Source organism: Bidens hawaiensis, unplaced genomic scaffold, assembly GCF_021521415.1.
Source record: "Bidens hawaiensis isolate Kalapana, Puna unplaced genomic scaffold, B.hawaiensis_p1.1 tig00036763_1, whole genome shotgun sequence".
Classification (NCBI taxonomy): Eukaryota; Viridiplantae; Streptophyta; class Magnoliopsida; order Asterales; family Asteraceae; genus Bidens; species Bidens hawaiensis.
Window position 1 is genome coordinate 1 of NW_027496419.1, and position 14,203 is coordinate 14,203.

The window sequence follows — 14,203 nt, forward strand, 5'->3', positions numbered from 1 at the left end:
AAGGGTTTCTTGTTTAAATGTAAGGGTAATAAACTAAAAACTGAAAATTAAAATATATAATAAAAATTATAAAAATGCCTTTAATAGACCATAAACAAACGAACTTTAATGACCGAACATAAACAAACGTACACTAACGAACATAAAAGAAAACATCATCAAACGTTCATAAACAGAATTGTATGAACACGACATTTGTTCATGTTCGTTCATTAATTAATCGAACAGAATTTGTTTATCTTCGTTTATCAATCAAACAGACATAAACAAACTTCACGCCGAATGGTTCACTAAACTGAACGTTCTGTTCATTTACAACCCTACATACATCAAGTTATCAAGTGTGATAGTGGTGTCATTTATAGTTCCAGATAGCGAGTTGCTTAACTTGACGGTTTCAAAAAGACTTCAAAATTAAAAAACAAAAACGAAAGAAAACTTACCATCTGTCATCTTTGCCTCGATAATTGGAAGGTCATTGTCATCATTTACACGATCATAACCATGGCGGCGCTTCCAAGAACTCGTTTGTTCATCATAAACAAGTTTGTCTTTCTTCCGATTTTGGATGCCTGTGGAGGAGGTCAACAAATCAGCAAAAAATAACATTCCTTTAAAATAAAGTTTTTGTTTTCAACAATTTCATTAAAGTTTCAAACTTTTATATTGTTTTCATATAGTTAACCACCCAAGAGATAACGTCAAGGCTGTTATGTACTAACTGACCTTTCTTTTTAGCAAAAACCTCCCATTTTGTTGGAGGTTTAGGCTTTGGCAGCTGCATTTTAAACGAAAAAAAAGGTTTATCATTTTATGTAAAATGATGATATAAAACAATTAAAGGAAATAGCATACGGGTTTTTCTCGTGGCAATTTAGTTGATGGTGGTGGTAATGAGACAACAGGACCCGATGCATCTTCAGTAGAAGGTAAGTTAAAAAGAGCATCCGTGACGGCTTGAATTAATTTGGTACCATGTGATATGCACTCCTTAACAAGATCCTCCCTAACAAAACAAAACAACAAAAGCCAGATAAAAATCAATAATTTATGTAACACATACACACAGTCTTGTAAAATCCAAATCCAAACTTTATAATCACACATTTAAATAAAAACTTACATTTTTTTAAAACAACACAAATATAAACGATACAAGTTGCAACATCCAACATATATAAATTATTAAGATCCAATTACATGTTGATAGCAATTGGCGAAAATAACAACCAATTACATTAACTTAGATTTGTTAATCTCTGGAAGTTATAATAATAATAATAATAAATGCATTATTTGAATTGAAAAACCGTTGAATTAGCAGAAACAGATAAAGCACCACCTGTTATGAGCAACAGATGAAAATTGGTGATGAGGATCGAACGCCGTAAGATTTCCGAGGTCGATTTGGTATCCGCCGTGTTGTTGTTCATTCTCCTCCACCATCTCTTCAGAAACAAGGGTTTTCAGAGTAATTGCAATAATTGGGGTTTTAGGTTTAAATTAAAGCTTTCTTTTCTTGTACTGAAAAACGTACCTCAACTTTACTCATAACTACGGATTCAACCTTCAACTATACAATTTATGTCTTCTTCCTTTCCAAACTTAACTAACTTCTCTATTATTAACACCATTTTGACCCTCGACCCATAATTATTTTTTACTATTTATTTTTTTTTTAGCAAAAACACTTTTTCCAAGAAATTAATATCACTTTGGTTTCATGTTTTTAGTTTTTTCATGATAACGTATTGGTTCATAAAAACTGCAACTTTGCTTTTAGTAAAATTATGTTTGCTATTCAAAAAAGGGGTTGCGACACAGCTTGTTGTCACTTCATTGTAAATCATTTGGATGTTTTTATCGAATAGACTTTAAAAAAACAAAATAAAAGCTATAAATTATGCATCATTCGACTTCATGATGCGTTGTAAATTTGTGTGAATTACAACTATTGAAAATTAAAGTTTATGCAAGTATATGATTTAGAATAAACTTTATGGTGTTATACACTTGTAAGAGTTGGACTATTTTATAATTATAACAATCATAGTTTATAAGTATTTTGTCTATTTGAATGATTTAACAATTTTTTTCTTCAAAACTTTGTTTACTTTTTAAAAAACCTAACATCTGTTTTTTATATTTATATTTATTTTACTCATAAACATTTGTTTTATTGTCTTTTTCTCAAATTTTTGCTTAGAAAGTTATATAGATTGATGAATAGTTAACTTTCAGAGCATGTTTGGGATTGAGTTTGAAAACACCTTATTGACTTATTTGTGACATTCGTCATTTTAGGTTTAATTCGTATTTGCTTTTATACGGTAAAATCGACCCTTTTTATCTTTTGGATTCTTTGATATTAATAAAAATAATGGTTTTTATGTTACAAATTTGTCTCACGCTTGTTGGATCGCGAAACGTCCTTTTCGGTACCTTAAAACACCATTTTATGGCTAAAAACGATTTAAAACGAACTTCAGAGACTAAACTCGACAAACAACCAAAGCTAGAGACCATGAGGGCTAAGGCCGCCGCGCGGCGCCTGCATAGGTCTGCAAACCCACCAGCTTGTTTTTGTTTGCATTATGCCTTGTTTGACCTTCTAAACCAATGAAAATGCATGAAGCCTCTTGAAAGTAACATCATGGATAAACCCTTACTCTTTCCCTATATAAACAAGACCAATGCATCCATTTTTGGTTGCTCATTCACCTCAAGACTCTCCCAATTTAAGCTCTAAGTATTCATCTTTCAAACTCTTGATAGTTTGACTTCTCAATGTCAAACTAATGCTAATCTTTGATTCTAACTAATTCTTGTTAATTAAAGCTTGTTATTATAGTTTGTATAAAATATATTCCCATTGTTTTCTTATATTTCCCTTATCCGGCCATGGTATATTATTGTCCTTGTTAAACATGAAGGACTATTATAGTCCTTGTTAAACACTTTAATTTATGTAAGCTTATTAATGTTGTTTAGTTTCTAATTATTTTAGTTTCAAAATCATTTTAATGAGTTCCATGGTATTTGGTATGTGGCAACCATCCTCGGTTTCATTCCGAGTCAAGGACCGAACCAAAACCGAACTTTTGTTTAAATACTTTATTATTAACATGTTGTATGTAAGACTTGAGTATTATCATTTCTAAGTTTATTTTAATAGTTCAATGGTATTGGGTATGCGGTAATCATCCTCGGTCTCATACTGAGTCAAGGACCGAACCGAAACCGAACTCTCGTTTAACTATTTCTTTAATTGTTTTAAAACAAGCTGTATGTAAGATTTAAGTGTTTAAGTTCTTTATTTACATTTTTGTATTTGTTATTATGATATGGAATTGTTGGACTCAAACTTGGTCACATACCAAGTCTTGAACCAACCAAACCAAACCGAACTAAACCAAGTTCACTCGCTTAAAACACACCAGTTGTGTTTCGGGCTACCGAATCTCACATTTTCTTTTTAAGACTTTTTACAAACTAATTATAAATGTTTTCTTAAAGTACTTGGTATGTCGGATCTAACTTGATCTTATAACAAGCTTAGACCGATAAAACCGAACACTCGCTTAACATTGGAGTTTGGAGTTTCTCTTTAATAGAACTTCTAACATTAGTTAATTTTCTGTTTTAAATAATTTATCTCATGATATTTATCACTTTGGAATGTCGGGTTCAGACTTGACCAAGACCCGAACCGACTAAACCGAACACTCGTTAAAATCTCGTTTTGGTATTTATCTAACAATGGGTCGTGCACTATTGCATTAAACCTTTTCCCACATATTTACTTAACAAAAGTTAAGTAAAACTAGTGAATAGAATACCGAGACCTGATTTCGAGTAAACTTACTTTTCAAAAACAATTACTTTAATTTCTTATGTATTTACACTTTAACCCTCAAACTTTAATTATTTATCTTGCTTATCATGTTATTTTACTTTAAAGCTTTTAAGACTATCTTCTAACTCAAGACACTCTCAATTTAGGTCTCGCTCGTTAAACTTACCTTTCCGTTTTATCCCAAACTAATCCTTTAAGTTACTTATTTCATGTGAGTAATCACACTTCCCATTTTTACGCTTTCATACTTTTGGGGGTGTCATGCATACCATATTCAAACTTACTTGTTTTATGATCTCATTATTATAATCCACAATTCAACATTATGTGTTTGTATGAACATTTGTTCGATCTTTGCTTATGCCTCAAATTGATTATGTGCACGAGTGTTTATTTTTATGTTGTTGTTGAGCCTCAATAAGTATGTTCATACGCACCCCTAATTACTTTAGCCTCATGCAAGTAGAATATGGCCTCATTCTCCGAGTATTTTGGTTGTTACCAAATAAAAAGGAGCCACATTTATTACTTTACATTTACAATGGTTGTTGTATTATTCTATTTACACATGTGAGTTGTGATTTTTGCCTCATTATATACATATATCAAAAACTAGTGTATTGCTCACCAACATTCGTGTTGATCAAATATATTTTTATGCATGCTACATGTTTACTTTTAGGTTGCTTGTGAAGATTGAAGACTAATCACTTAGATTATACCTTTAGGATACTTATGAATTTAGTGTTGATGCAATTGTTTGTATGTTATCTTGAACAAGTTGTATTTGTGATTATTAAATGAAGTAAACGAGTTGAGTAAATATTGTCACCTTGATAGTGTCATAGCGTTCTTGAGCAATCCGTTGCACCCCGGCATGTTCCGTCGCCTTTGGTCGGGGTGTGACATTATTAGTCACTAAGTTAAAAATTGTTTGGGTATCACAAAAGTTCTTTTTATTATAACTTTTTAAAAGAGTTAAAAGAATAATTTTCTAAAAGCCTCAAATCCTACCATTAAGTTGTTTTCAAACTTAATCTTAAATATGCCCTAAATATATAGGGTCGCTACTGGCTTTATAAAAGTTTCTTTATTTTAGAGGTTTTAATTAAAAGAGAATTAAGGTGTTTTAACTATTCCATACTTTAAGGTTGGATTATTATACAAATGCCAACTATGTAAGACATGTGAGAAGCCATAAGTAATTGATATGTGTCAGTGGGATCAAATGAAAAATGGTATAAAAATAATAGTACACATTTTCTTTCTCGACATGAAAGTCACATGAAAATTCCTCCATCAATTTAAAACGTTTATAGCTTTTTCATATTATATTTTTAAAAAAATAAAAATTTCACCATAATAACAAGTGTTAATGAGTATAATTTTGTTATATACAAATTAATACAAAAATCACGTCATTGTGTCTTTTTGCTTACCATTGTGTCTTTTTTCGTCATTGTGTCTTTTTATTTGTCATTGTGTTTTTTGCGTCATTATGTCTTCCAACTCATCATTGTGTGTTTTAAGTCCTAATAACACCGTTGTGTAATAATAATATGTAAATATAATGAAAAATACCAACAAATTATCTAATACATAAAACACAATGATGAATACATATTACACAATAACTTGAAACGTAAAACACAATGATGAATACATGACACAATGACCCGAAACGTAAGATACAACGGTGAATACATTTAACACAATGACCTAAAACAAAAACACAATGAAAACTACATATTACACAATGACTTGAACGTAATACACAATGAACATAATACTATTTTTTTCAAATTAAGCGAATGCCACATGTCAATTTCGAACAAAAGACAATGGACGTATTACAAAATGGCTAAAACGAAATGATACGTATAAAGACAAATGTTAAGCACAAAGACACAATGATGTAATCTTTATTTTAATTTTTATCTTTAATATGAGTATCAGTTGAAAAAACAATGACCAAAAGCTATAACGCAATGCATAGAAAAACCCAATCAAAAAACACAATGAACAACCAAATAAAACAATATAATAAAACCACTAATTTTTTTTATTTTTATATAACAATATAATATTCATATTAAAGATAAAAAAACGCTTGTTATTATGTTGATTTTTTTGAATGTTATATGAAAAAGTTAAAAACGTTTTAAACTGATAAAGGAATTGACATGTATCTTGCATGTGAAGAGAGAAAGTCATCATAAGTGCGTTATTATTTTAATGTCATTCTCATCAATTTTTATTCTTAAATTAATTTTCACTATCCAAATATAAAATTAATGAATTAAATTATTCTCACCATTCTCAATTATATCTTAATGTCATTCTCATCACCTCATGCTCTATATTAGAAAAAAAATATATTTTTAAAAGCTTCGATGATCTAACTAATGATTATGGCATTTGTTAAAAAGTTATAAACGTTTTAAAATGATAAAGGAATTGACATGTATCTTGCATGTGAAGAGAGAAAGTCATCATAAGTACGTTATTATTTTAATGTCATTCTCATCAATTTTTATTCTTAAATTAATTTTCACTATCCAAATATAAAATTAATGAATTAAATTATTCTCACCATTCTCAATTATATCTTAATGTCATTCTCATCACCTCATGCTCTACATTAGAAAAAAAATATATTTTTAAAAGCTTCGATGATCTAACTAATGATTATGGCATTTGTTAAAAAGTTATAAACGTTTTAAAATGATAAAGGAATTGATATGTATCTTGCATGCGAAGAGAGAAAGTCATCATAAGTACGTTATTATTTTAATGTCATTCTCATCAATTTTTATTCTTAAATTAATTTTCACTATCCAAATATAAAATTAATGAATTAAATTATTCTCACCATTCTCAATTATATCTTAATGTCATTCTCATCACCTCATGCTCTATATTAGAAAGAAAATATATGTTTAAAAGCTTCGATGATCTAACTAATGATTATGGCATTTGTTAAAAAGTTATAAACGTTTTAAATGATAAAGGAATTGACATGTATCTTGCATGTGAAGAGAGAAAATCATCATAAGTACGTTATTATTTTAATGTCATTCTCATCAATTTTTATTCTTAAATTAATTTTCACTATCCAAATATAAAATTAATGAATTAAATTATTCTCACCATTCTCAATTATATCTTAATGTCATTCTCATCACCTCATGCTCTATATTAGAAAGAAAATATATGTTTAAAAGCTTCGATGATCTAACTAATGATTATGGCATTTGTTTGGCTATGATATCTACTTACATTTTAGTGCATACAATATAGACGTGTGATTTTTCTTTTGTGTGGTTTCATGAAACAAAACTTTTAGGCAGGGGTGGCTCGGAGGGTGTGCGGGTCACACCATCTACTGGGGTATAAACTTTTTTATACATATTATATATATATATATATATATGTTTTTTGTGTTAAAAATAAGGTTATTTACAATGGTTTATAAGATAATTACATGCTCAGAATGAATTTTGCTTATATTAAATCAGTTAATAAAAGTTTTATCCATGTGCATTAACGAATTTTCGTTAAGGTCTGCTGGCCTTTTTATTTTAGCTCGACCGAGGTATTTAAATTCTCGGAGACGACCCTGTTTTTAAGCAATCTAGAGTGCCTATGGTTTTAGGCAATGTTTCATAAATCGCATCGAACTGGTATAACGGATTTCTTACAGAGGTTCGGTATTTTAGGACGGTTTACTAAATCTTTCAACCGACTATTTTTTCTAAAATCCCCATTTAAACCATTAAATGATGTTAACCCAAGAGATTTTTTGATAGTATGCGGGCTATAATTTAAAAAAATCTTTTACCCTAGCGATTATAACTGAAAACGATTCCCATTCCCTTCTTCCTGGTAGCCTACGATTGAAGGCATGAAGCTTACAAGTAAAGAAAATCGAGTAAAACAACTTGGTTCATTTGATCGTAGAATAATTTTGTTTGCAAATTGAGTGGTTTTGGATTACTTTTGTTATTATTATAGGATGACTTTTTGACTATTGTTTAATATTGATTCATGTACTTTTGAGTTATTTTTTTGAGTTAAAGTTGCATTTATATGAAATCATATAATAAGCTATATTTCAACTCAGTTGAAACCCCCGATACAACCCAGTTTAAGGAGTTGTATTATTTTTAGCCCAACCGAAGTGACAAACTGACTTTTAAAACATTGGTTTTAGGAACAACCTAAAACAAACACATATATACATTATTATTGATAATTGTGATCCACCAAATCAAATTTAAAAACATGAAGGAAGAACAAAAACGAGAATTATAAGTAACTAAATCCTCGTTGAATTGACCAAGCAACTACATGGCATATTGTGGGTTTGGTGGTCACATGTGGATTACCTAGTACCATAATCATATATAGGAGCTAACAAACATTAACTAACATGTGATCATGTTGTAAATCAACTTAATCTGTTATAACCATTTAAAAGTCAAAGTAGTTGACTAGTCAATTTCCTTACCACTTTAAGCCTTCAAACAGGAGCAAACCCAACTTAGCTCTCTGACTCTCTACCAACATATGAAGTGAAAGCAAAGAAAACTCACACCCATCACCTTATCATAATAAGCCAACACTTACTCCCTTCACCCTCACTTCCACCATAATGGAAACCAAAACCCTCCCCGAAAACCGACCGCCCGTCATGGACTACAGCGCCAATGTAGACACATCCCGGGCTTTTCGGTTGGTGAAAGAAGCCGTTGAGATCTTTGGGGAGCGGTTTCTCACCGGCGCAATCTTCTTACCGTCACCTAAACCACCTTTTACGCTACCGATACAAGAAACACCGTCGTGCAAATCGACAGAAAGCTCTCAAACATCATGGAAATCATTCTCTCCACCCCGGGAAATCCAAGAACCACCATTGTTGCTTGTTAACTCATTGAAAAAGCTCGAGTCAGAACTCGAGGAAACGAAGAAAGAGTTGAAGTTGTTGAAGGAGAGGGAGTCGGAAACCAAAGTGGCGTTGGCATCTTTAAATGCCGAGCTTCAGAAGAATAAGTTGAAGATCGAGAAGGCGGAGGCGGCCGAGAAGGCGGAGGCGGCATTGGATCTGGTTCCGGTGGTGAGTGGTGGTTGTGGAGGGAGGAGGATGATAAATAAGAAAGTGGTGAAGAAGAAGCCGATAATACCACTACTTGTAGAGTTGTTTTCAAAGAGAAAAGGAAAATCAATACTGTAATCAAGTAGTAATAATAATAATAATAATAATGCACACACATGAGTGATTAATATTGGAATCATTGATTTTGTTGTATTTACGTGTGAATTAGATTGGTTTTAAACTTTTAATTTGAATTAATTTTGGAGTTAAAAGAGTTCAAAGAAGAAGAAAGAAAAGAATGGGGTGATGGTTGTTATCTAACGAATGCTAGCTAGCTTACCTTTTTTTTTTTTTTTTTTTTTGCTTTTTAAATCAATAATGGTGAAACTTTAATGTTTGATGTTTATTTAGCTCTATATGTTCATTTAATGTTTACTAGGTTATTAACTCGTGTACGACACGGATGAAAATATTGAAATTTTCGAACAACACATATCATTTGAAATGACAACATAAGTTGTTATATGTTATTCAGGACGACAACATACTTTAAGTTGTAAATAATATTGGTACAAAAACCAATGATTGTGAAATACAAAGATAAACCCAAACAACATTTAAATTACAATATTTGAAAACATAATCAAAAGTTGAAAATGTAAAATTCATAAGCTACTAAAAAGACTTCCTTATAAACCATGTTCATTCTTTATTTGTAACTTTGTATTCTTTTTTAAATATAAGAATTTTAGCACCACTCTTCGCTCTTGATTAAGCTACATAGAGTTGTCTATGTGTAAACACCGGGTCTCTGAGATATATCACTACAAGAAAAAGGACTTTTAGCGGCGACAAATGTCGCCGCTAAAACACCCTAAAGTCTCCACTAAAGGTAGTAGCGGCGACAAGTCGCCGCTACTGTGTCGCCAGCAATGCCACACCGCTAATACTTCCTTATCGCCGCTAAAGTTATATTTGTCGCCGCTAAAACATTGGTGCCACGTGGGATGAATGTCGTCGCTAATAGTCATGCCATGTCACCTACGTGCCACGTCACCTGGGCGCCACGTCATCTAGTATTAGTGGCGAAAAATGTCGCCGCTAAAAATACTTTTAGTCAAAACTATTTTCTTTTTTAGCGACGACTTTGTCGCCGCTAAAAGTTGCCTGTAATTCCCAGTTTTGTTTTTTACCTTGAAATATCCAGTTTTTTTATTCAATAATCTGCATATTTTTTGGATTTTGATAAAAAACACTAATTTATAAAAACACACAATTTGTCTAAAACATACATAAAAAACAACATAACATGTCCATATCACGGTTATCTTTTCTAGTTAACATAAAACATTAAACCGCTAGTCATCATCCACGTACAAATATGTTGTCTAGTTAACATCTTACCATAAAACCCCTAGTTTATATCATGATCCCCAGCGCTATTGATGGTTGGTTAATTTGTATGCATTTTAGCTCGTTTATTTACTAGTTTTAATCGTTTATTTTAGGAACTTCGATACTTCATACGTGTCTGTTGTATTTCAGGTCATATACGTTAAAGCAACTATTTGGACCTATTGAGGCACATGATGAAGGCCCGGGACGTCCAGCACGCAAAACGAGAAAAGACAAAAGAAGATTACTGGTGACATAGCCCATTGCGATATGCGATGGGCAGGCATCGCGTATCGCGATGGGTATTAAATAAGAGTTTGACCAGGGTCCATCGCGTATGTGAAGATACCATCGCGTATCATGATGGGGTGTGCAGACGGGAAAGTTAGGGTTTGTATCAATTTCATCATAACACGACCCTAACTGCACACACATCGAGGCAGGCAATTTTCAGAGCTCCAGAAGGACGATTCTACCATACCGGACCATACCGAGACCACCTACATGCTCTATATCATCTATATTGAAGATTCCATATTGCCGAGATGCGGCTAAACTCGTAGAATCTCACCCGGGAATGTAAAGTTTGTAACGATTCAGTTTTCTCATGTGACTAAGAACGTTTATGTATAATTGTTTATGGTTAATCTATGATTATTGATGTTTAGTATTTCTGTGTGTTCAATCGGTTTAGGTTTACGTTGATCTGAACGATAAGTTACCAGTTGCTATAATAATTGATCATAGGGTTGTTTGATTAGTTTGAATATGATAAAGCATATTATTGCCCTTAACTGAGTCACACTGGCAGGGACCGTTTGACAACCAGTGCCGTGTGTAAAGCGATTATTGTTGCCTAAGGTTTTGTCTAGTTGATCAGTCTGTAGTTAACCGTTAATGATTAATCTGTTAGGTTGCATGAGATTACTGTTAGTTACTTACTTGAAGTCCCGGGTGTGATTTGCTTTTATTATTTGGTTGAACTTGTTTACTTGCTTGTTTGCTTAATTCTCAATTCAAACCATTTGCTTGTGTGATCAGCACTAAAATCTGCTACTTCAAAATGTTAAATCTTGTTTACAAGATTTGCACTGGCCACATACTCCTGATGGATACGATACTTTACTTATCCTAGCTAATTAGGTTAATTAGGTTTTTGCATGACTCAAACGATGATCATCAAAATGGCGCCGTTGCCGGGGAGTTAGTGCGCTTAGTGTTTTTCGTGTTATTTGATTTTTTTTGTTTAATTTTAATTTTAGTCTTAATTTTTGTTTTCAGTTTTAGTTTAAATTGTATTTTTCTATTTTACGCGGGCTGTGTTGTTTGTGTAGATAACATGTTTATGCACACCCGCCACTCGGGCAGACAGTCCGCTAGTTTTCGAGCCCGAAATTAAGAGATTAGCTCGGTAGCATCGAGCTCAGAAATGGAAGATCAAGACCAGAACCAACATCAAAACCAAAACCAAAACCAAAACCAGAACTAGAATGAAAATCATAACCAAGACCCACAACCAATGTTTTAAAAACCGGTATTTTAATCGTACCGGTTTGTACTAAAAAATGGTACAACCGGTTTGTACCGGGAGGTTCAACCGGTTGTATAGTTTATCCTATAATTTAATATAAATGCAACTTTAACTTGAAAAAAATCTATAAAATACATGATTCCATCATAAAATATCATCTAAAAGTTAATCCATAATAAAAAAAAAATAATACAAAAACACTTGATTTTTAGGAGATATCACCACGTAATCACTATATTAAGATAATAAAGCCATTTATAATCAACTGAGAATCTCAATAGATGCAAGATTATTATAATAACCAACTTCAAACCATTAAAAAAATATCATACATGCAAAATTAATAAATAGTAGGTTATTTGTATTTTGGAATTTGGATATAGAATCACTCAATTACACAATATTAATATGGTATAAAAAATTATAAACTGACCTTGATAATCGATTTGCATTTCTTTGTTTAATCAATCATTGTATAATGGTTAGGAGTTCCAATTGTGAATGATGATTGAATCGTCAGGCAATAGAAAATATTATTATTTAGGGTAGTTTAGTGGTAACTGATAAGAAAAATGGGCCTGATGGAAAACAAAATCCGGTGGGCTTCAAACCGGTTTTCATAGAAAACCGATCGGTTCGATATCTCACAAAACCGTTCAAATAAACCGGGTATATCATACAGGGCTGTTAACCAAAATCCGGTTCAACCGGTTGAGTCGGCCGGTTCAAACCAGTTTTTAAAACATTGCCCACAACCACTCCCATACCTCCACCACCAAATTTCAATAACCAAAACGACCAGAATAACTCAGCTCATTTTTTAGAACCCGAAATCGAAATCGAAACCTTGATCAGGCTGAACCGTCAGTCCCACATAACAACCCCAACCACAGAGTTCCTCTTAATCTTTATGATGCTATTCCTAGTATTCCGACAGAAGATGAAGAAGAGAGGGAAGAAAATGATGTGAACCAGGGTTTGGAAGTTGAGGACGAGGTTAACCGGTGGGTTAGAAGGAATCAGACAGTTGAACTAGAGAACGAGGGTTATGAGATGGAAAATGAGGGGAATGAAAATTTATATGAGGAGGTGGAAGAACCAGTAAATCGGAGACGGGGTGATGCGGTCAACAGGAACAGGGAAAGAAATGATATGGGTCGAGATAGAGTTAACCAGGCAGAAAGGCCCGAAAGAGTTCGAAATATTCAGGTGAACAGCGGTGGTTTGGCAAATCCCGGGGGACGAAGGAGAAATATTTTAGCCCCCGGTTCAGAGATTTAACAATCGGTTCATACCGGCTATATCAGATGGAGCATCCCTGTTGGTTCCACAGGTACGAGTGCCGGGACAGCATACTTTTAAGTCCCGACCATCATACATTAACATCGTACCGTATTTTCATGGGATGGCTTCTAAGGACCCGTGTTCTCACTTGACCGATTTTTCGGCTATTTGCGGGTCGATTGGTGATGGTACTCATGATCAGGACGAGGTTCGGTTGCGGTTGTTCCAGTTTTTGTTACAAGACAAAGCAAAGCACTGGTTGAACTCGCTACCGATGCATAATATTAGGAACTGGGCCGAGATGCAGCAGCTGTTCTTAAATGAGTACTATTCGCAGTCGAAGACGAGCGAGGCCCAAATGGAGATTTGCCACTTTTCACAGTTATCGGGTGAGTTATTTCATGAAGCGTTCACCATGTATAAGGAGATGATCGGAAAATGCCCACACCACCATATTGAATTGTGGGAATTGGTGAAATGCTTTGTAGACGGGTTAACATACGAGGACTGAAAAGGCCTCGTGTAATGGTCAGTTGCTGAATCAACCTGAGGAAGATGATTGGGATTTCTTAGAATTTATGTGTGAGGATTCCAAAGCAGAGGCAGTAACTAAAAGGCGAAGACATGATACTTCTTCCAGGTTAGTAAAGTCAGTCACGAGTGAGTCTGAAAGAATTGTTGAGTTAGAACGTGAACTGGCTGGGAAGAGAAAGGGTAAGAAGAAAGAAGTTGGGAAAGTTGGAGTGAAATTCTCGGTTTGTAAAGATTGTGGTGAACTTGGGCACAAGGCAGAAAATTGCCCTGAGTTTTATGATGACGAGGAGGTTGAGCCCGAGGAAGTTAATTATGCTTACGGGGATTCCAAGGGTCAAGGGTTGAATTCAAACACTTACCACCCGGGCTTGAGGAATCACCTGAATTTTCGTTACGGAAACGTATCTACATAGTTGAACCCGAACTTTCAGGGATCGAGTCAGAACAGATCGCAGGGTAATTACCGCCAAGGCGGTTATCAGCAGCAGAGGGCTTGTACAATCAGAAT

The 14,203-nt window shown here is 33.4% G+C and overlaps 2 protein-coding genes across 2 annotated transcripts; one reads left to right on the forward strand and one right to left on the reverse strand.

Moving 5' to 3' along the window:
• Positions 1-443: 443 nt before the first annotated feature.
• Positions 444-1,462, reverse strand: LOC143588767 (ribosome biogenesis regulatory protein homolog; the record flags this gene model as incomplete). The annotated part of the gene is made up of 4 exons (XM_077069689.1): positions 1,343-1,462; positions 856-1,006; positions 727-778; positions 444-572 (listed from the first exon to the last, which is right to left on the reverse strand). Coding segments are annotated over exons 1-4 (436 nt in total), but the record flags the coding sequence as incomplete, so codon positions are not given.
• Positions 1,463-8,216: 6,754 nt separating this feature from the next.
• On the forward strand, positions 8,217-13,158 carry LOC143588768 (uncharacterized). The gene is made up of 2 exons (XM_077069690.1): positions 8,217-9,085; positions 12,804-13,158. The coding sequence occupies exons 1-2, from the start codon at positions 8,511-8,513 to the stop codon at positions 13,156-13,158; spliced, it is 930 nt and encodes a 309-aa protein (XP_076925805.1). The 5' UTR covers positions 8,217-8,510.
• Positions 13,159-14,203: the final 1,045 nt, after the last annotated feature.

What these genes read in the sequence shown, in the direction of transcription:
- LOC143588768 (XM_077069690.1), top strand. Translation starts at nt 8,511, where the DNA reads ATGGAAACCAAAACCCTCCCCGAAAACCGACCGCCCGTCATGGACTAC. An exon ending in AGAAAAGGAAAATCAATACT is followed by an intron (nt 9,086 to 12,803) that starts GTAATCAAGTAG and finishes TGCTATTCCTAG; the next exon opens with TATTCCGACAGAAGATGAAG.